At 40.5% G+C, this 22,162-nt stretch overlaps 2 protein-coding genes across 2 annotated transcripts in view; both read right to left on the bottom strand.

Annotated features, from left to right (window-relative positions):
• Positions 1-79: 79 nt before the first annotated feature.
• LOC139154203 (vomeronasal type-2 receptor 26-like) lies at positions 80-19,136 on the bottom strand. The gene is made up of 6 exons (XM_070728633.1): positions 19,012-19,136; positions 17,697-17,991; positions 16,542-17,387; positions 14,102-14,331; positions 5,587-5,708; positions 80-975 (listed from the first exon to the last, which is right to left on the bottom strand). The coding sequence occupies exons 1-6, from the start codon at positions 19,134-19,136 to the stop codon at positions 80-82; spliced, it is 2,514 nt and encodes an 837-aa protein (XP_070584734.1).
• Positions 19,137-20,312: 1,176 nt separating this feature from the next.
• Positions 20,313-22,162, bottom strand: part of LOC139154204 (vomeronasal type-2 receptor 26-like) — a 31,732-nt gene continuing 29,882 nt past the window's right edge. The window contains exon 6 of the mRNA XM_070728634.1: positions 20,313-21,208. Coding sequence (XP_070584735.1) covers positions 20,313-21,208 — 896 coding nt within the window. The remainder of the gene's footprint in view (positions 21,209-22,162) is intronic.

A 22,162-nucleotide genomic window follows, 5' to 3' on the forward strand; every position in this document is an offset into this window, starting at 1 on the left:
AAAATTAATTTAAACACCAGGTATCATTGTGTTTTCATAGCTGGAGAAAAAGGATACAATGTTGACAAAATAGTTTAATTCACTTTTTTATTAATTGCTCCCGTTTGTTAAGATCTGGTCTAATTATAATGATGTAACATTTGGGGAAAAAGATAAAAGCCAGGAGCCCAGCACTAGATGCAAGAATGGCAAAGATCTCCACAGCTATTGTATATTTTCCTTTGGTGCTTATGTAGGCAGGAACAAAAGACAACCAGACACTGCAAAACACCAGCATGCTGAAAGTAATTGACTTGGTTTCCTGGAATGTGTCTGGTAACTTCCTAGCTAAAAAAGCTGCAATAAAACTAACAAAGGCCAAGACGCCCATAAAACCTAAAACAGAATAAAACATTGCCACTGAACCTTCATTACATTCTATAATAATTTCAGTATTTATGGACCACATGTCAAAGTTTGGAAAGGGGGGAGAAATTACAAGCCATGAGATACAAAAATTACTTTGAATAAGAGAACAGGAAAGAACGATGGAAAGGGCCAGTCTTCTCCCAACCCAAGTCCTCATCTTCGATCCTGGCTTGGTGGCCATGAAAGCAAGAACCACAGTGATGGTTTTGGCCAACATACAAGAAACAGCCACTGAAAAGATGATCCTAAAAGCAGTCTGTCGAAGGAGACAGGTCACCGTCATGGGTCTGCCAATGAACAGCAGAGAACAAAGGAAGGAGAGGAGGAGGGAGATAAGAAGGGTGTAGGAGAGGCTGCGGTTGTTGGCTTTGACAATGGGAGTATTGTGATACTTCAAGAAGATTCCAAGCACAAAGATTGTGGTAAAAGAAAGCAGAAGAGATGATGTGACTAAGCCTGTCGCCAACAAGTCTCCATAAGATAGATAACTTACATGCTTGGGCATGCATAAATCCTGTTTATTGTTTGGATATTGATCTTCTGGGCAGTGGAAGCAATCATCCATATCTGGAAAGTCAAATGTATACATTTAATATCAATGAATTCCATCAACTATTTGTGAGTGAAGGTTATGTTTATTGTAGTAACATTTTGCTACTTTTAGACCAATGGATTATTCTTGTTATCTAAGAAGTAATGAAGATTATAAGGATGCCTAGATCAAATGGATAATCAATGTGTGGTAATTATCCCTGTAGAACTCACAGTGCATGGGCCGTGGTTTCTTGAGCACATACAGAATATCACAGGGACAGTGCCTAGTTTGATAATGGATACTCTTCTAAAATTACTGAGGAGAAAAGCATTCAGAATAACAGAGTTGGAAGGACCATTTAATACTACTCTAAAAATGGTCCACTTTTGAGGTCATCTTTCTCCCGTCCTTTATTTCACAATTCTTTTTCTTGTTTATTTATTTATTATTTATTATTTATATTTGTATGCCGCCCCTGTCCGCAGACTCGGGGCGGCTCACAACAGAATACAACAATTCATGACAAATCTAAATTGTAATTTAAAATATTTTAAAAAAACCATTTACTAAGCAAACATACATACAAACATACCATGCATAAATTGTATATGCCCGGGGGAGATGTCTCAGTTCCCCCATGCCTGACGACAAAGGTGGGTTTTAAGAAGCTTACAAAAGGCAAGGAGAGTAGGGGCAGTTATAATCTCTGGGGGGAGTTGGTTCCAGAGAGTCGGGGCCACCACAGAGAAGGCTCTTCCCCTGGGGCCCACCAACCAACATTGTTTGGTTGACGGGACCCGGACAAGGCCCACTCTGTGGGACCTAATCGGTCGCTGGGATTCGTGCTGCAGAAGGCAGTTTCGGAGATATTCTGGTCCAGTGCCATGAAGGGCTTTAAAGATCATAACCAACACTTTGAATTGTGACTGGAAATTTATCGGCAACTAATGCAGACTGCGGAGTGTTGGTGAAACATGGGCATACCTAGGTAAGCCCATGACTGCTCTCGAAGCTGCATTCTGCATGATCTGAAGTTTCCAAACACTTTTCAAAGGTAGCCCCATGTAGAGAGCATTACAGTAGTCGAACCTCAAGGTGATGAGGGCATGAGTGACTGTGAGCAGTGAGTCCCGGTCCAGATAGGGCCGCAACTGGTGCACCAGGCGAACCTGGGCAAACGCCCCCCTCGCCACAGCTGAAAGATGGTTCTCTAGTGTGAGCTGTGGATCGAGGAGGACACCCAAGTTGTGGACCCTCTCTGAGGGGGTCAATAATTCCCCCCCGGGTGATGGACGGACAGATGGGATTGTCCTTGGGAGGCAAAACCCACAGCCACTCCGTCTTATCCGGGTTGAGTTTGAGTGTTGACACCCATCCAGGCCCCAACAGCCTCCAGACACCGGCACATCACTTCCACTGCTTCATTGATGGGACATGGGGTGGAGATGTAAAGCTGGGTATCATCAGTGTACTGATGATACCTCACCCCATGCCCTTTGATGATCTCACCCAGCGGTTTCATGTAGATATTAAATAGCAGGGGGGAGAGGACCGACCCCTGAAGCACCCCACAAGGGAGAGACCTCGGGGTCAACCTCTGACCCCCCACTAACACCGACTGCGACCGACCGGAGAGGTAGGAGGAGAACCACTGGAGAACAGTGCCTCCCACCCCCAACCCCTCCAGCCGGTGCAGAAGGATACCATGGTCAATGGTATCGAAAGCCGTTGAGAGGTCAAGAAGCACCAGGACAGAGGATAAACCCCTGTCCCGGGCCCGCCATAGATCATCCATCAACGCGACCAAAGCAGTTTCCGTGCTGTAACCGGGCCTGAAACACGACTGCTGGGGACCTAGATAATTGGCTTCTTCCAAGGACCATTGGAGCTGGAGTGCCACCACCTTCTCAACAACCTTCCCCATAATGGGGAGGTTGGAGACAGGACAATAGTTGTTAAATACGGCTGGATCCAGGGAAGGCTTCTTGAGGAGGAGGAGCACAAGAAAAGTATCCCTCCCTCAAAGAAGCATTAGTAATCTCCTGGACCCAGCTCCATGTCACCTCTCTGCTGGCCGAGACCAGCCAGGAGGGACACAGGTGCAGCAAACAGGTGGCGGAACTCACAGCTCCAATGGCCTTGTCCACTTCATCAGGTGTCACCAGATCAAACTCTTCCCAGACAGGTGGACAAGTACGGGCCCCAGTCACCTCAACTGACTCATTGTCAGTCGACTGTGCTTTCCAATTGGAGTCGAGGTCGGCCCGGATCTGAGCGATTTTATCAGCGAAAAACATGTTAAAATCCTCAGCACTACTCTGTAAGGGCTCCCCAACTCCCCCCTGATTAAGAAGGGAGCGGGTCACCCTAAACAGAGCGGCCGGGCGGGATTCCACTGATGCAATCAAGGCGGCATGATACGTGCATCTTGCTGTCTTGAGCGCCACTTTGTAAGTCTTAATAAAAGCTCTTACAAGTGTTCAATCAGATTCAGACTTACTCTTCCTCCATCGCTTCTCTAGACGTCTCTTCTGGCATTTCACCTCTCGGAGCTCCTCGTTGAACCATGGAACACCCCGGAGAGGTCGCAAAGGCGCAATCCGGTCAAGAGCCTCCGCTGCAGCCTTGTTCCAGGCCTCCGCAAGAGACTCCGTCGAACTGTTGACGAGTGCATCTGGAATAGCCCCAAGTGCCGTCTGAAAGCCCTCTGGGTCCATCAGGCGTCTGGGGCAGAACATCTTAATTGGTTCCACCTCCCTGCAGGGAAGGATTGGAGCCAGGAAGTCAAGCCATAGTAGAAAATGGTCTGACCATGAAGAAGGCAATGCTTCTAAGCCCCTTAGTCTCAGACCATTACTCAATTGCTCGGAGAGGAATACCATGTCAGGTGTGTGTCCTCCCTCGTGAGTCGGACCCTGTATTACTTGAGTCAGGTCCATGGCTGTCATGGTGGCCATGAACACCTGTGCCAGTCCAGAGGCTTCGCCGAGTGATGGCAGGTTGAAGTTCCCCAAGACAATAAGTCCAGGGAATTCCACCGCCAACCCGGCTACCTCCTCGAGCAGCACAGGCAGGGCTTTTGACACGCAGCTGGGAGGCAAGTACGTGAGAAACAAGCCCACCTGAACCCCTAAGTCCAACTTCATCAAGAGAGACTCGCAACCCACAATCTCTGGAGCAATGAGTCCACATAGGCAAAGGCACTCCCTGGCTATAATAGCCACTCCTCCCCCCCTTCCCTGGGGTCAAGGTTGATGCCATATTTGAAACCCGGCTGGGCAGGTTTCAGAGAGAGGAACTCCTCCCTCTGGGCCCAGCCAGGTTTCAGTAATACATGCCAGGTCGGCCTCCTCATCCAGGATTAAATCCCAGATGAGGAGAGCTTTATTTACCACCGACCTGGCATTGAGCAGCAGCAACCTGAGCCCAGGGCCAGAATTACACTCATCACCAGTGTCCAAGATTGAGCTCATGGAGCCAGAACAGGGGATTGTTATTAAGCAACAATCCCTCGTTCCGCTGGAACGTCTAATTCCATGGCCCCTGCCATATCTGCCTCTCCCCAGCAACACCGGAATATTCTGACCCTCTGTCACCCCAGAGACTGATGCCCCCTCCCCTCCTGCCTCTCCGGCGTCCCGTGGGCCAAATCTATCATTCATATCATTTCCATTTATCTCATTCATACCATAACCACACCCACTCCAACCATCACACTCATACCAATCATTCATCCCATGCACAATATTACATCCAACCCAGTCATCCATTAATTAAGAGACCCCCCCAATAATATTAAAAATGAATTAAATTAGTAATAATTAAAAATACTAATAAAATATATGACAATATACAAATATAAAATAGAAAGTAGAAAAAATTCATAAATTAATAATTGATAGTATAAAATCAGATCTTAATTATTAGTTAATCATCAGTCAATCAATCAATCCAGGTGTAATGTCTTCTATAGGTCTTCTATAAGGTCTTAAGGTCTTAAAAGGTCTTAAAAACTGCTGTCTTCTACAGTCAATCTACTAGGGGCACAGATCTTCTATATAGTGCATAGCAATCAGGAGGATGGGGGGGAGATGACAAACCATGATAGGCATTTACAAAGTTAGCATTAGCAATGTCCCAAGGCCAATTAGCCATAATGTTCCCGAGCAACCAATTCCATCTTTCTCACCCTCTCTAATCATTTTTGTCGTTGTTGTTCCAATATCCAGCAACTCCATCAGTCTCTGCAATCTTTCAATCACACTTTAACCTCCCCTCGGCACCAGCAACTCTCACCTACTGGTGCCATGCGGGGGGCGGGCGGGGGGGTTGTTGTCCCTGGATGTTCCCCACTTGCAGCTATCCTCTGCCACTGGCAACAGGTCGCTCCCATCTCGGTGTTGGTCTCCACTTCTCTCCGTTACCCCCTGGCCTCCACCGCCTCGGCACCGGTCACTTTCACTCACCGGGGTCGGGGGGGAGGCTCAGTTCAGCAGTGGCTCCACGCTCCATTTTTTCTCGACTTCTTTCCTCTCTCCAATGTTTGTATTTTGTTGAATTTAAAAAAATGACAAAATTCCTAGCATCCCCCAGCTCAAGTGTCCCTCTATTTAATATTTCTCCCTCTGTCCTCTTTTTTTTACCTTTCTGATCGGAGATCTTCCCCTTTGGACACGGAGTGCAACCATAGCAGCAAAATAACTTTCCTTCAATTTTGGTCTTTCTATAACCGGTATGGCACTTCTCATTACAGAGAGCAAGGGGTCTTTCCTGTTCCAAATAACAATAATAACAATAATAACAATAATAATAATAATAATAATAACAACAACAACAACAAAAACAACAACAACAACAACAATAACAATAATAGTGGTGGTGGTGGTGGTGGTGGTGGTGGTGGTGATGATGTAATCCCATTGTCAGTCATCCTAGACAAAACAAGCCTAGGCAACCAAACTGCTAGGAATTCACAGAAAATTTCACACCTGCTATATATGGATGACCTGATGTTGTACGGAAAATCAGAAAGTGAGATAGAGTCACTAACCAACACTGTGCAAATCTTCAGCAATGACATCAGCATGGAGTTTGGCCTGGATAAGTGTGACACAGTTTCACTGAAAAAGGGGAAAGTCACTGAAAGTGAAGGCATTGAAATGCCAAATGTTCAAACCATCAAGTGCCAACAGCCAGAAGTCTACAGATAGTTGGGCGTCCTGCAACTGGATAATATCAAGCATTTATTTATTTATTTATTTATTCATTCATTCATTCATTCATTCATTCATTTTTTTTATGCTGCCCTTCTCCTTAGACTTAGGGCAGCCTGCAACATTGTCAACTTGATGTTCTTGTTTGCTGTTTTGTATTGTTGATAATATTAATGATGATGATGATGATGATGATATAACAATCATAACAACAACAACAACAACAACAACAACAATAATAATAGTAGTAGTAGTAGTAGTAGTAGTAAAAAGTAAATCTGAATCTGATCAGATACTTTTAAGAGCTCATATTAAGACTTATAAAGTGGTGCTCAATGTGGCAAGATGAGCGTATCAGACTTTAACATGTTTTTCACTGATAAAATTGGTCATATTCATATAGACCTTGTCTCCAATTCGAATGCAGTGTCAGCTAACAATGAGTCAGTCGAGATGATAGGGGCCCCTCCTATTCCACCTGTGTGGGATGAGTTTGATCTGGTGACACCTGATAAAGTGGACAAGGGCATTGGAGCTGTGAGTTCCTCCATCCGAGGTAACACGGAGATGAGTCCTGGAGATTGTTAATGCTTCTTTGAGGAGGGGGTCCTTCCTGGCTCCCTACAATTTGTGCACACTCTCCTCAAGAAGCCTTCCCTAGATCCAGCTGTACGTAATAACTATCGTCCAGTCTCCAACCTTCCCTTTATGGGGAAGGTTATTGCGAAGGTGATGTCACCCCAGCAGTCCTTGGAAGAAGCCAGTTATCTAGGCCTTCAGCAGTCAGGATTCAGGCCCAGCTACAGCATGGAAACTGCTTTGGTCATGCTGCTGGATGATCTCTGGCAGGCCCATGATAGGAGTTTATCCTCTGTCCTAATGCTTCTTGACCTCTCAGCGGATTTCAATAACATCAACCATGGTATCCTTCTGCGCCGTCTGAAGGGGTTGGGAGTGAGAGCACCATTTTATGGTGGTTATCCTCCTACCTCTCTGGTCAGTCACAATTGGGTGTTATTGGGGGGTCAGAGGTTGACTTCTAGGTTGCTCCCTTGTGGGGTACCTCAGGGATTGGTTCTCTCCCCCTTGCTGTTTAATATCTAGATGAATCCTCTGGACATGGGATGAGTTGTCATCTGTATGCTGATGACACCCAGTTGTACATCTTTACCCTGTGCTCACTCGGTGAAGCAGTGGAAGTGATGTGCCAGTGCCTGGAGGCTGTTAGAGTACCAACAGACTCAAGCTTAACCCCGACAAGTGGGTGTGGGTTTTGACTCCCAAGGACAATCCCATCTGTCCGTCCATCACCCGGGGGGGGGGAATTATTGACCTCTTTGGAGAAAGTTTGCAACTTGTGTGTTCTCCTTGACCCACAGGTGACATTAGAACACTATCTTTCAGCTGTTTGAAGGGGGGCATTTGCCCAGGTTCACCTGGTGGACTAGTTGCATTCCTATTTGGACAGGGAGTCTCTGCTCACAGTCACTCATGACCTTATCACCTCGAGGTTCGACTACTGCAATGCTCTCTACATGAGGCTACCTCGGAGGAGTTTTCAGAAACTAAAAGTACCACTTATGTAATATTTTCCTTCTTATTTCCTTGATTCTTGTATTTTTAATTTTCCTTATATTTTCTACTATATTTTCCATCTCTTGTACCTCTATTTGTATATCATTTTGCCACCATTTAGTAAATCCTTCAATCATGTCCCCATCTGACTGCACTAGCAACTTATATATATTGGTTGCTTGCGCCTTTATACCCTCACTTTTTTCTTTTATTATTTTCTCTAACCCTGTCTCCTCCTCAATAGTACTTCTTTATTCTCCCTTTCATTGAGATATTTACATATTGCATTTATTTGTAGCCATCTTCCCTTACCTAACCACCATTCTATATGGTTTCTACTTGGCCTACCATCCTTTTCATATAACTGTTCTATCTTATTTATCCCACTTCCCTTCAACTCTCCTATAACCCTATTTAAATTCATTTCATTATTTCTAATTATTACATAAAGCGATGACAGTTTAGATTTATATGATCCTCTTCAATTATTTTTGGTAAAATATTTTCTAATCTATTTGCCAACATTTTCATAAATATTTTATAATCTTGATTTGCCAAACTGATCGGATGGTAGAACCCAGGCTCTCTGAAATCTCGACCCATCTTCAGAATAGTAACAATTTCTGAAAGCTTCCATGTCTGCGGGATATCACAATTTAACAATATATTATTGAACAGTTTCCCCAAATGCGGCAACAATACATTCACATAAGTTTTATAAAATTCCCATGTAAACCCATCCGTCCCCGGTGCTTTGGCTTGTTTTAACCCTTTAATTACTCTAGCAATTTCATCTTGTGAAATTTCTGCATTCAAAATTTGTTTATCTTCTTCACTTACAATTTTCCCAACCTTGAGGACTCCTATCTTCACTTGCTCCTCTTTATACAAATATTAATAATATTTCCCCATTATCTTCTCTAACTGCTCACCATATCTAACCACTTCACTAGAGTCTCTCAATGCTAAAAATACATGAGTTTTCTTTCCTCTTCTTCAGATATCTCACCATTTGCTGCATTGATTTTGTCCCCCAGCTCCGTGTTTTTTGTCGCATCGTCATTGTCATTTTGTTCCATTTGATCTCCTCATGCACCATCAATTGTTTCTTTTTCAATTGCAATAAACTATTCCAATCTCTACTTTTAGTTAATCTTAACTGCTCTTGAATCAAATCTATTTCCCTTATCTTCCTTTCCCTCTCTCTACCCCACCTCTTCCTAATATCTGCTTCCACACATATGCATTGTCCCCTCATAAAAACCTTATATGCATCACACACCCACATCATTAATTCTAAAATATTCAGATAACTCTGTTTGCAATTTCTCTTTATCTTGTTCACTAGCAGTTACAAATGCATTATATCTCCAAATCCTTTGATTGTGTTCCTGACCTATTTCCAATTCTGCCTATAGTGGGGCATGATCTGATAACCAAATACTTTTAATATCTACTTTTTTAACTTGTATATTGCCCCCCCCCCAATTCATTAATATATAGTCTATGCAGCTAAATGTATGATATCTTGCTGAATAATATGTACTTCTGTTTGAAATATCTGCATGAAGATCCACCATATTAAGTCTGTTTAAATGTAACATCCTACTGTTTCCAATCCCATTTCATAATTGCATATTAAAATCTCCTGCCAAAAAAGTTGAGCCCTCCATAAAGTTGTCGAACTTCCTGTTAGTATTTATTATAAATTGTTTTGTTTTCGTATTTGGGGCATAAATTGCTGCTAATGTCAACTTCTTTTGATTTATTTTCCCTTTAACAAATATCCACCATCCTTCTCTGTCTTTCTGAATTCTAACCTCTTCAAAATTAACCCTCTGATGAATAAGAATCGCTGTACCTCTACTATTTTGCATTCCTCTAGATTCAAACCCCCATTTCCAATTTCTATCATTAATCAATTTATCCCTTCCTCCCTGTCTTTTATGTGTTTCTGTCAAAATCATAATATCCACCTTATATTGCTTAGCCATCCTTAATATCCTAAAACGTTTCAAATCCGATCCCAAACCATTCCCATTTAAAACCATTATCTTACACTCAATCATAATATACCAAAATAACCCTTTTCCCCTCTTGTTTTGCCCTTGGTTTAATTTTCCCCCCTTTCCTTACCCCTGTTACCCCCACCCCAAATGTGACTCCCCCATGCTCCCCCCACCAAGGGGGGGGAGGACAAGAAAAACCCTTGTCCATTCATGAGGCACATTCTCTTGATTGCGTTCCCACCCAACTAGCTCCTTCGACCACTTTTAATTGTAATAAAAGAGAAATATTCCCCTCCCACCCTCCTTTCTCCTTTAGATAATTCCTTCTTTACCTTTAACTTCTTTAACCCACTTCCCCCCCTTAAATTGCCCCTCTGAATAACAAATATACAAGAATCCCCAAAACATCTCCAAGAAAAAAAGTACAAAAAGACAAGGAGAGCCAAACAATATCAGTTTCTAGCTTTCTTCTCACGCTGAGCTCGTGTTTTTCTCTGCTCTTTTCTAATGGCCCCCATCGGCCCGGTTAACTCCTTCAGATGCTCTTCCCTTTGTCTTTCCTCATCGTTTGGGGTATTACAACCGTCAAAAAAATCCTCTCCTTCTTGACACCAAAATGTTTTCATTTTACATATATATATATATATATATATATATATATATATATATATATATATATATATATATATATATATATATATATATATATACATATACATATATGTAGAACCTCTATTAATATATGTTAGGATTTTTATTATCATTTAAATAGAAGAGATTTTGTTAATGTTCATACTGATGCAATGTAAGTTTTATAGTAAGGTAGAGTAAAAGATTTTAAAATTAGAGGTTTAATAATTGATAATGTTTTATGAATTTTACAGATTTCTTTTGTCTAGAAGAGTAATTGGAAATAAGAACATCCATTGAAGGTTTAACACAGAAAAGAAAAGTTTTATATATGTTTGATTATAAGTATTGTTTTAGAGTTTGTAAATATGTATTATTTTATTTTTTGGTGGAGAAAAATAAAAAAAATTATACCTGGAAGTTGGAACAGAGTTCTTATCAGGTGGGGAGGGGGAGTAAAATGTCTAAATTCCCAAAAAAGCCAACACAGTTCTAGGCTACATTAACAGAGGGATAGAATGAAGACCACTGATTATGTTAATGCCACTTTATAAGGCCTTGGTAAGGCCACTCTTAGAATTTTGCATTCAGTTTTGGTTGCCATGATACAAAAAGGATGGGGCATATATGTTATGTTGATTAGTGTTATTATTTCTAATTCTTTTTGGATTTCTATTATTAAAATTCTGCCTTCCCTATCTTTATATTTTAGTTTGGCTTGTATATTTGGATTGATATAGCAAATTACTCCTCTCTTTTTTTTCCTGGGGCAAAGATGAGAATAAGTTCCCTAGTTTGTTCCTTTTAAGTAAATGTTCAAATTTGTTTTTAATGTGTACCTCTTGCATAGCAATTATATCTACATTCAATTTGGCTAATTTATTTAGAATTTTATTTCTTTTGTTTGGCGAATTCAGGCCATTTATATTAATTGAATATATTTCAAAAACCCAATTGGTCGTTCTTTGTGCCAAGTTTAATTTATCTGTATTTGGGTCTAGTTGCCCTAGTACTTCTGATATCTTTTGGTATGTCTGCGTAGCCATCTTTATCGTTAGGTTTTTTATTAGTAGCCAATACCTCTTCTGTTCTATTTAGGGTCTGGTCCTCTAATTGTTCTGTAATTGGAACAGGGTTCCTTGTTTCACTTTGATTTTTGGCTTCGGCTGCATGTTCATTAGCAAAGTTTTTTTCGAAGAATTCTTCTGCCTTGTCAATCGAGTCTATTTTTATTTTTTTATCCTGCCAAGTCACCAGCATTCCCTCTGGGACTAGCCATCTAAAATTTATGTTATGCCTAGTCAATTTGACAGATAGAAAGGTATATGGCTTACGCAGGTCTCTAACGTGTTTCGGAACTTGCTTTAGGATAACCAACTGTCTCCCTTTATATTCTATGGGATCTTCACGAGCTCTGTGAAGTATTTCATCCCTAACTGATTTTTTAACTAATTTAATGTGAACTTCATTGGGGAGATTGTAGTATCTGGTATAGTTGGTATTGATTCTATATACTTCATCCAGTTCATTTAGCATCATATCTTTTTTAGTGCCCAGCGCCTTTGACAGAATGTCTGCCATGATATCTGGTAAGTCCTCACTTTTATCCTCCCTTAAGTTTTGGAATCTGAGGAAGTGATTGGCTTTCTCACTCTCTAGATTTACTGTTTTTTCCAATTCCTTGTTAGCTTGAACTAGTTTTTCAGTCAAATCCTTCATTTGTCTATGATCCTGGTCTAACATGTCTTCCAAATCTTGAATTTTTTGTTCATGTTTTAACATGACCTCATGTCTTTTATCCATATTTTACATTCTTTCTTTTAATTCAGTTGTATCGTTTCTAACTTCACCAATTTCTTTTTTAATGTCTTCATGATTTTTAAGCATTAATTCCTGCATCTGTATCAGCATTGTTTGTAAATATTTATAAAAATTGGACCTTTCTCTGGGTAGCATATCCTCTAGTGATCTCTGAGTAGAGGGGCTAGGTATGGCCGAAGTAGATTGATTAATCGGTCTCTTTCCTGTTCCCAGTCTAGTCAAATTGGAAAGGCTTGTCATTTTAATAATATTCCACCAGCTAGTACACTTATATAAACCTTTTGTGATCCCTTCCACAGTTAAATAGAAGGATACACTTGAATTAAATATAGAGAGCTCAGTTTTCCTTAAGAGGTGGAGGAGTTCTTATTGCTAACGTTACAAATCTTCAGGTCTACCTTTGGATAGGTATGAGGAAAGAAATTTAGAAAAGAAAAGAGAATATTGCTTATATCAGGCAGAGAGTTCCTTATTGCTCTATATCTGGAACATCCAGAGGTTATCAATCAGTAGGTATAATTAGCAAGTATAATACTGTTTTCCTTAATATCTCTATGAGATATGTATATTTCCAGTTGATTATATTATAAACAGTAATCAAAAATGACTAATAGGGCAGAAGATATCACAATTTCATTAAATAAATATTAAGTTGGTGAATATAACTCTTATCAGAAAATTAATCCAACTTTGCAATAATATGTATATACAAGGGGATTAGTTCTTATACTAATATAAACATGATAAACAAGCAAAAAAAGAGAAAAGAAAAATAATTCATTCATTCAAAATTCATTTGAGTTTAAAAATCATTCTAAAAATTCCGTATATTATGTAGTATTATAAATATTGAGGATATTGAGACTCTAGATAAAGTGCAGAGAAGAGCAACAAAGATAATTAGGGGACTGGGGGCTAAAATATATGCAGGAACTGGGCATGGTTAGTTTAATGAAAAGAAGGACCAGGGCAAACATGATAGCAGTCTTCCAGTATCTCAGGGGTTGCCACAAAAAAGAAGGAATCAACCTATTCTCCAAAGCACCTGAGGATAGAACAAGAAACCATGGGTAGAAACTAAACAAGGAGAGAAATAACTCTGAACTAAGGGAAAATTACCTCTACTTAAGAACTTAATTTGTTCCATGAACAGGTTCATAAGTATAAACGTTCTTATGTATAAGCAATTTTTCCCATAGAAGTAAAAGTAAAAGCAAATAATGCGTGCAAAGAAACCCAGGGCTGCAAACCAGTCCAGTCCAAGGAGGCTAGCTAACGGGGCTTCAACAATGACCAATGGTAATTGTCCCATAAAGCCCTATAATGTACAGAGAAATAGCCCTTACCCACAACAGGAATTTGTGTTCCCTGATAATATTGGAGCAGTATGTTACAAGCTGACATTTAAACAATTGAGGGAATACCCATTTCACAGTGCTCCATGACAAAAGTGACAAGGCAGAGCCAGGATCAATCTCCATTTGCCATTCAACAGCCCCCCTCCCAGGGAAAGAAACAAAGTCATGACTCCTGATAATAAAATTGATCCAAACCATTTTGAAATAAGATATTAGGATAATGATGATTTCATAGATGACAGCTCCTCTAATGTTTTAATATTGTAATGTTGTAACAATGGTGCAATGGTAGCAATGAGTCAGCAGAGTTATTTCACTTCTACTGCTTTAAGAGGCTACAATATAATAGACACCCTGTGAGAGCATATCTCTCTGTGTAGGTGTGCTTCCGTGCTGTAGTTGGTGGTTGATTGCCTCACTTTGCCTAATGTGAGTGTGTGTGAATTGTTTGTATATAAACCACTATTTGCAAGACAAACATCTCTTTACTATATTTTGCTCCTGGGTTTTCTAAAAATAGTTACACTGTACACACTCTGACATAAGAAGAACCTCACCTGATTAAACCGGTTGGGCCAAATGATCTTCTCTTCAGAAATAGTCAGTGATTTCTCAGCGAGTGTTCCCGGATCTATCATTCCAACTTTGACTCTAAGAAAGGTCTGATTCGGAAATGTGATCCAGTTTATAATGTCATATCCTGCAACAATCTCTCCATTGTTATCAAAGGCAATCTCTCCAGTACTGCTATTAAATGATATACTCCGCAGAAAATGATGAAGCTTTAGAAATAGAGGATATACAATAGTATAAAGATAAGAATGCATTTCATTAAATCAGCATCCCATTCAGTACCAGGAACAGTATTACAGGACCAATTACATACTAAACCTCAGTAACTTGCCACGATCATCCCCATCTTAAAAAAAGGAGATCCCAGTCTAGTAGAAAACTACAGACCAACCTCTCTATACTGTGTTACATGCAAAGTCATGGATTCAATTATAAACCATTCAATTAACTTCTGCCTAGAAACTAACAACCTACTCTGTAACAAAAAAAATTGGTTTCATCTTGTAACCTGCAATTCCTATAATGCAAAAACATATGAACTACACATCTAGATCAGGTGAAATAAATAGATGCAATTTACTGACTTCCTATCAAACAGAAATAGAGAGTGCCCTATCTAATCCTGTTCCTGTTAACAGTGGCGTATCCCAGTGTACTAGGACCAACACCATAGTTCCCTCTAAGCTGAGCAGTGAGCAATCGCTCACTTAAAAATCATCATCGACTCAGAGTTTTCCAAACCTGCCCAGAAGCCGAGAGGGAAAGAGTGAGAGGGAAGGAGAGAGAGAGGAAGAGAGGAAGAGAGAGAAACAGATAGAAAAAAGAGAGGAAGGAAAAGAGAAAGAAAAAGAATGGGAGTAAGGAAGAGAGAAAGAAAATCAAAATCTAGTTTGAAACTAGCTCAACTATTTAAGTGGCATTTTGATATTGTCAGAGTTGCCCTATTATGAGCTCACTGTTATAGACACACAGTACAGTATTTTATTTTAAAATTCTCTGAGGCAAAACAGGGTGGGTTTTTTATTTGTTTGTTTGTTTATTTATTATTTCTGTGCCGCCCAGTCCCGAAGGGACTGCCGCTCAGACACTATACTTTCCCGCCCACCTCCCAAAAAAATTAGAGGGAACACTGACCAACACTCTTCATATTCTATATAAATGACCTTTGCGATCACATTACAAGCAACTGAGTTCTCTTTGCCAAAGATGTAAAACTCTTCACCACCACTGTTAACACTGCTACCCTCCTAAAAGACCTTGACTTTGTGACAGAATGGTCAAACATCTGGCAACTCTAAATCTCAACCAACAAATCTCAACACCTTGAGTCTGCAGAGAAGGGTGGCATAGAAATCCAACCAATCAACCAAGCAAATGAATGAATGAATGAATGAATGAATGAATGACTGTGGCCATAAATCATAAAAATCAATTGTATGAATCCGAAGACCAATGGGAGGAGGATGGCCTATGCCTTATGGAAGCAGGCTGAAGGAGAGCCTTTTGCCCCATGGAAGGGGGCTGAAATGAGACAAAGAGTGCCTCGTCCTATGAAGGGACAAGGTGCACTGCAGGTAATTTCCAGGGTGTGCCTCATGCCCAGTAGGTGCCACTTCCTTCCAATGTCATTAAGAGGACATGACTAAAAACTAGGGACAATAACTTCTGAGCCCCATGAGAACAGGAATTAACCTTATGAACAAAGATAGGATCTAATTGGAATACCACTTTATCAGGATAGAATACATGAAGGTTACTCCTGACAGAGAGAACAGCCAGTTCAGATATTCCACAGGCAGATGATATGGCCATGAAAAGGACTACCTCATAAGTTAGTGTATCCAGAGAAACAGTTTGTAACAAGACAAAGGTTCCTTCTATAAGTATGTTGAACACTTTGCACAAGCCTTGGATAAGTCCCAAGTCAACTACCTATAGACCATGAGGGAACACAGATTGACTGCCCCCTCGAGGAACCTACATATCAGAGGGTGGGCTGAGATAGAGCCTAGATCAGTCATAAATATTGGAATGAATTAAAAGCTGAAATTATGTGATTGGCTTGATGAAGAATGAAAAATCTGAAAAATCTAACTTTGAAAAATGAAAATTCTGACTTTGAAGCAACACAGTGAAATGTTCTAACAAGTAGAAACTAAAAGTTAAGGTAATCTAAGATAAAGCAAAATAAAAATTACATTATCACATAGAAAACAAACCACAGACAGCTGGTGCCTATCCAACACTTTGTGATTATCACTTTCAAAACATGCAGCTAGATGAATCACGAATATCATAATTTAATAAAAGCTGAAAATATATCTGATAGGCTTAAAGGATGGAGGGGGAGTTTGATAAACAACTTTACAACTGAATCAACATACTGTGTCAGCTGAGATGTTCTACGTAGTCTGCTCACCTTCCATGACTCTTGACTGAGGAATTTCTGTTTCTTCCATGACCTTTGTTGGCTTTGGAAAGAGTACAGAATATGCAAAGCATGTATGATTGCATACACAGCTGTATAAACACTGTAGCTGTGGGCAGTCATGCTAGTTTCAAACACAGTCATGGGAAGACTCTGAAGTTTCTCCTCCCCAGTGCAGAGAGACTCAACCTCTTCTTCTGTAGAAGTTGTTAGGAACATACAATTAAATGTTTGTTGCCAAAATTCTTTTAAAAAGCTGTCTTCTTTATCCAAAACTGGGTTTCTCATCTGAACAAAATTTTGAAAGCCTGACACCTCCACTGATTGAACTGAAAGGGACAGGGTTCCATGCATGAAATTAATGTCCTCACTCCTTTGAAAGAGAACCGATGAGAAGTCAACATCTGCTGTCATCACCCAGATTTTTGTACTGTAATCTATATTACTAAACTCCAAGAAGTTGAATAATAACCTTACACTTAATATACTCAGAAATTCCCCATGAAGCAACACAACGTTAGTTGTGCTGTTGAAAACTGTTTTTAAAATTGCATATGATCTCTGAACATTTTCTTCATTCTCACTAAGAAAGGCACCTGGTATTTTTTCTATAAATTCAAAGCAGATACCTTCTTGGGAAAACATAGGAAGAATATTCTTCCATAAAATATATGCTATGTTGCCCATGTTGAGGAAAAATAGCCCGATCCATTTCCAGCCGAAATGCAGAAGAATCTGGAGAAGTCCTTTGTACTGATTAATTGCATTTGGGAACATCCAGTAAAAGAAACGTGATGTAGTTTTGGTATTAATCTCTAGAGTAGAGCTATATGCAACCTAAATGAAACAAGGAAACAGGAAAGGTTTAAGTAGATAAATCCATAGTGACCTGGGATTTTTAAAATTAATAGAATTCCTTATTTGCCAAGTGTGATTGGATTCACAAGGAATTCACAAGGTGCATAATCTCTCAATATACATAAAGGATATAAGTGATAAATCACAATCATTCAGCCTTTTATTTTATATCTGCTAAATATATAACAAAAGTAATAAAATATTTGAGAAATTCAAATTCGTGAAATTTTTTAAAAGTAATAGGTTTAAAAACTAGGTGTTTGTTTTCACCAAAAAGCAACAACTCACTTGTACAAACTTGTAAGTGGTCATGATGTTAGCCATATCAAGAAAAGCAACAGAACTTGGTCCCCCAATGATGGCTATCAGATTATTTTGGAGATGACATTTATAATTAGGGATGAATGCATCTGAAGTAAAGAGGAGCTCCATTGAAGCTTGGTAAGTATGTTTTGGGCTAGTAAAATAGTCATTGAAGATATTGAAGCCTAAGGTGATGTTAGGTAAGGTGTGAGGACTTTGATTAATCTCTTTCACAGCAAAAACCAAAGCTAAAATGTGTTGATAGCTCTGAGTCAGTAATCTGCAAAATAAATACATATTGGCATTGGCAATTCAGAAACTTTGAGAATGTATTGCTAAGGTACAATACATATATTAATATTGAAAGATTGAAACATAGCTTTAAAATGAAAATGGAAAACTTGCTCCTAATTTTAAAGAGCACAACTGCTTACACATGATCCAAAAGCATGTCCTGGAATGGGTGTCTTCTGTACTGTAATATGTTCGTAGAAATGAAAGACTGTGAGAAAATGCCACCAAGGATCTGGTCTCCTGGCTGATAATATTTAAGAAGGTTAGTAATAGGCTGGGTCTTGGAGCATTTTAAGACTGGCACTCTGCAGACACTCTTAGGAAGGGGCACCAATACCAATAATCTGAACATTATGATTATAAACGAAAAACTCCCCAGAAAAGAACATTTCTCCATCAGGTCCATTAATGTTGAGGCAGGCTTTTCTTAAATTCTAAGTCATGTCTTGCTAGCCTAGTAATACAGTTTATCTCAGTAGCATCTGTATTTCTGAACTGGGATATTTAACATCTTCTTCCTGTGGTCTGTAGCATCATCAACAGCCTCCCAAAGAAGCTGCACTCCAAATCACTCTTCATAATTATAGGGTAAGCTTCTGGTTGATTCCCATGCAATTTCTCTCATTGATTCTCTCAACAATCTCACTACCAGCCATCATTAAGAGAGAGGGGGGAAAGTGTACATAATTAGAGGAGAAAGGAACTGAGAAGTGGAACAAAAGTTTACACTGAAAAGAAATCCAAAATCTAGTTGTGTCTCTCAATGGTATTTCATGCCACTTTTCTTACATTGCTCCCTTTCTATCTGGAATTTAGAAGCAGAGGAATTGAAACTTAGGTTTAATTTTATTAGTTTTGACCTTTTTATTTATTTATTTATTTATTAGAGTTGATAGGGACCTTGTAGATCATCTAGTACAACTCCCTGCCCAAGCAGAAGAACCTACACAACTTTACATAAATGGCAGTCTGAGCTCCCCTTGAATCATGGGCCTACCAAGTATACTCATGTTTCATCATCACTCCACGGACTGCATTATCTGTTTCCTGGCACAATTCAAAGTGTTGGTTATGATCTATAAAGCCCTTGATGGCATGACCACCTTCTGCCAGACAAATCCCAGTGTCCATTCAGGTCCCACAGAGTTAGTCTCCTTAGGGTCCCGTCGACCAAACAATGTCGGCTGCCGGGATCTAGGGAAAGAGCCTTCTCTGTGTCAGGTCTGGCCCTCTAGAATCAGCTCCCCCCAGAAATTCACACTGCCCCCACCCTCCTTGCCTTCCGAATGATTTTAAAAACACATCTTTGCCACCAGGTTTGGGGAATTAGAACCTTCCCCTGTCCAACAAATGTTGTGTGATTATTGAACGAATGAAAATGAATGTTTTCAGAAGTCCAAAATGCAGCCACACAAGCTATTAGGGGTTTACCTTGGTAATTAGTCTCCAGTCCAAATTTAAGGTGTTGGTTATAACTTATAAAGCCCTGCATAGCTTAGGGCCTGACTATTTATGGGACCACCTCCTGCCACATACCTCCCAGAGGCCAATAAGATCATACAGAGTTGGCCTTCTCCTGATCCCGTTGACTAAGCAATGTAGGTTGGTGGGACTGCAGGGGACTTCCTTCTCTGTAGCTGCCCTGGCTCTATGGCACCAACTCCCCCACTAATGCCCTTAAAGCTCCCAATCTACTGACCTGCCAAAAGTCCTTTAAGACCTTGCTTTCCTGGCAGGCCTGGGGACCGTGAATTTTAACATCTGGCACAGCCAAATTATGTTTGATTGGCATATATGTTGTCTGATAAATTGAATTTCTGGGTTTTATAATGAGGGTTTATAATTTTAGCATATAGGTTTTATAATGGGAGTTTTTATAATTTATTACTGATATTCGACTTCTTTTTTATTTTGTATTGTATTTTGTATCACATTTGTATTGTTGTAAGCCGCCCTGACTCCTTCAGATTGGGCAGCATAGAAATCAATCAAACAAATAAACACAAAAGCAAACAAACAGATAACAAAATTATACCTGTTTTGTAAAGGTAAAGGAAGTCAAAACAAGTTATATTCAACCAAATATTGTATCACATGGAGATGATACCTAATCTTATTCAACAATGTCCAGAAAAGGACAAACAGACAACATAATTTTATTACAAGTGAACAAAACTGAATATGGACTGTGTGAGAGTCTTTGGCTTTAAGATCCATCTTAGAGATAACAAATTAATTTACACACCAGGTATCATTGTGTTTTCATAGCTGGAGAAAAAGGATACAATGTTGACAAAATAGTTTAATTCACTTTTTTATTAATTGCTCCCGTTTGTTAAGATCTGGTCTAATTATAATGATGTAACATTTGGGGAAAAAGATAAAAGTCAGGAGCCCAGCACTAGATGCCAAGATGGCAAAGATCTCCACAGCTATTGTGTATTTTCCTTTGGTGCTTATGTAGGCAGGAACAAAAGACAACCAGACACTGCAAAACACCAGCATGCTGAAAGTAATTGACTTGGTTTCCTGGAATGTGTCTGGTAACTTCCTAGCTAAAAAAGCTGCAATAAAACTAACAAAGGCCAAGATGCCCATAAAACCTAAAACAGAATAAAACATTGCCACTGAACCTTCATTACATTCTATAATAATTTCAGTATTAATGGACCACATGTCAAAGTTTGGAAAAGGGGGAGAAATTACAAGCCATGCGATACAAAAAGTACTTTGAATAAGAGAACAGGAAAGAACGATGGAAAGGGCCAGTCTTCTCCCAACCCAAGTCCTCATCTTCGATCCTGGCTTGGTGGCCATGAAAGCAAGAACCACAGTGATGGTTTTGGCCAACATACAAGAAACAGCCACTGAAAAGATGATCCCAAAAGCAGTCTGTCGAAGGAGACAGGTCACCGTCATGGGTCTGCCAATGAAAAGCAGAGAACAAAGGAAGGAGAGGAGGAGGGAGATAAGAAGGGTGTAGGAGAGGCTGCGGTTGTTGGCTTTGACAATGGGAGTATTGTGATACTTCAAGAAGATTCCAAGCACAAAGATTGTGGTAAAAGAAAGCAGAAGAGATGATGTGACTAAGCCTGTTGCCAACAAGTCTCCATAAGATAGATAACTTACATGCTTTGGCATGCATAAATCCTGTTTATTGTTTGGATATTGATCTTCTGGGCACTGGAAGCAATCATCCATATCTGGAAAGTCAAATGTATACATTTAAATCAAAATCCTACTAGAGTAAAGTGACCAGACGTCCCGCTTTCAGTGGGACAGTCACACTTTTTGATTATTTTCCCCGCATCCCACTCCGTCTGAAAAATGTTCCACTTTTTTTTCTCCCAACCAGCCCTCTTGGGAATAGGCTGGATGGAGGGGATTCTGAGCTCTCCGCTGCTGCTCCACCCTCCCTGCCCCTAACCCAGCTTGGCCGGAGGTCTTTGCACTGACTTCCGGCCAGCTGTGCAAGGTCTTTGCTTCCCATGTGCTAGGAACTTGGCGGCTGTCCAGATCTGCTGGACAGAGACTCTGTGGAAGAAGGGAAGCACATGCTGAGCCTTTGGGCCCACTTTCCCACTTCGCCCTCTGGAGCCACTTAGCTGCCCTTTGTGCCTGTGTCTCCGCCATGAGTGCAGCGCCCGGAATGGTGGTGGTGGCCAGTGTGCCCGCTGTTGCATCTGGTGTCCTGTCTCTGCCTGTGCCCTTCCTGCGGCTGCCAGCATGGCTAGTCAAACCCCTGTCAACCTCCCTGTGAATGTGGTGCTGGGCAGCTTGCTGGAAAAATGGTTCCCAGCAGGGGATGCCTTGTGGGAGAAACAGGAGCTGGTGGGCACTTTGGAGAAGTAAAATCAGGCCTTAGAACTTGCAGCCTTGGTCCCCGCAGCGCTTGACTTGGAAGCGACCGCCTGTGAGGTCAGCGAACTGGCTTTCCAGCTAAGATCCACAGACCTCCCCCTCCCACCCTGCCTTGTCCCCTCTTGGGAAATGCTCTGCAGAGCCAAGGGATTCTCAGGGCGGAGGGGATGGAGTGAGGTGTGTGTGATGGGGGCTTATCCAACCATCATATCCCTCCCCAACTGTGTCTCAACTGGAGAGAGTCTGCACTCAGGACACTATTCCCAAGCAAAGATCCTCTATGGCTCCCAGGGGAT

The sequence above is a fragment of the Erythrolamprus reginae genome, chromosome Z, assembly GCF_031021105.1.
Source record: "Erythrolamprus reginae isolate rEryReg1 chromosome Z, rEryReg1.hap1, whole genome shotgun sequence".
In the NCBI taxonomy this organism is placed as follows: domain Eukaryota; kingdom Metazoa; phylum Chordata; class Lepidosauria; order Squamata; family Dipsadidae; genus Erythrolamprus; species Erythrolamprus reginae.

Bases quoted from the DNA above. Each gene is read 5' to 3' on its own strand.
- LOC139154203 (XM_070728633.1), bottom strand. From the start codon at position 19,136: ATGGACACTGGGATTTGTCTGGCAGAAGGTGGTCATGCCATCAAGGGC. The intron at 17,992-19,011 runs GTATACTTGGTA...TTTATTTTGCAG, and splicing joins GGAGTGATGATGAAACATGA to ATTACTGACTCAGAGCTATC. The intron at 17,388-17,696 runs GTGAGTTGTTGC...TGTTTCATTTAG, and splicing joins CCACTTACAAGTTTGTACAA to GTTGCATATAGCTCTACTCT.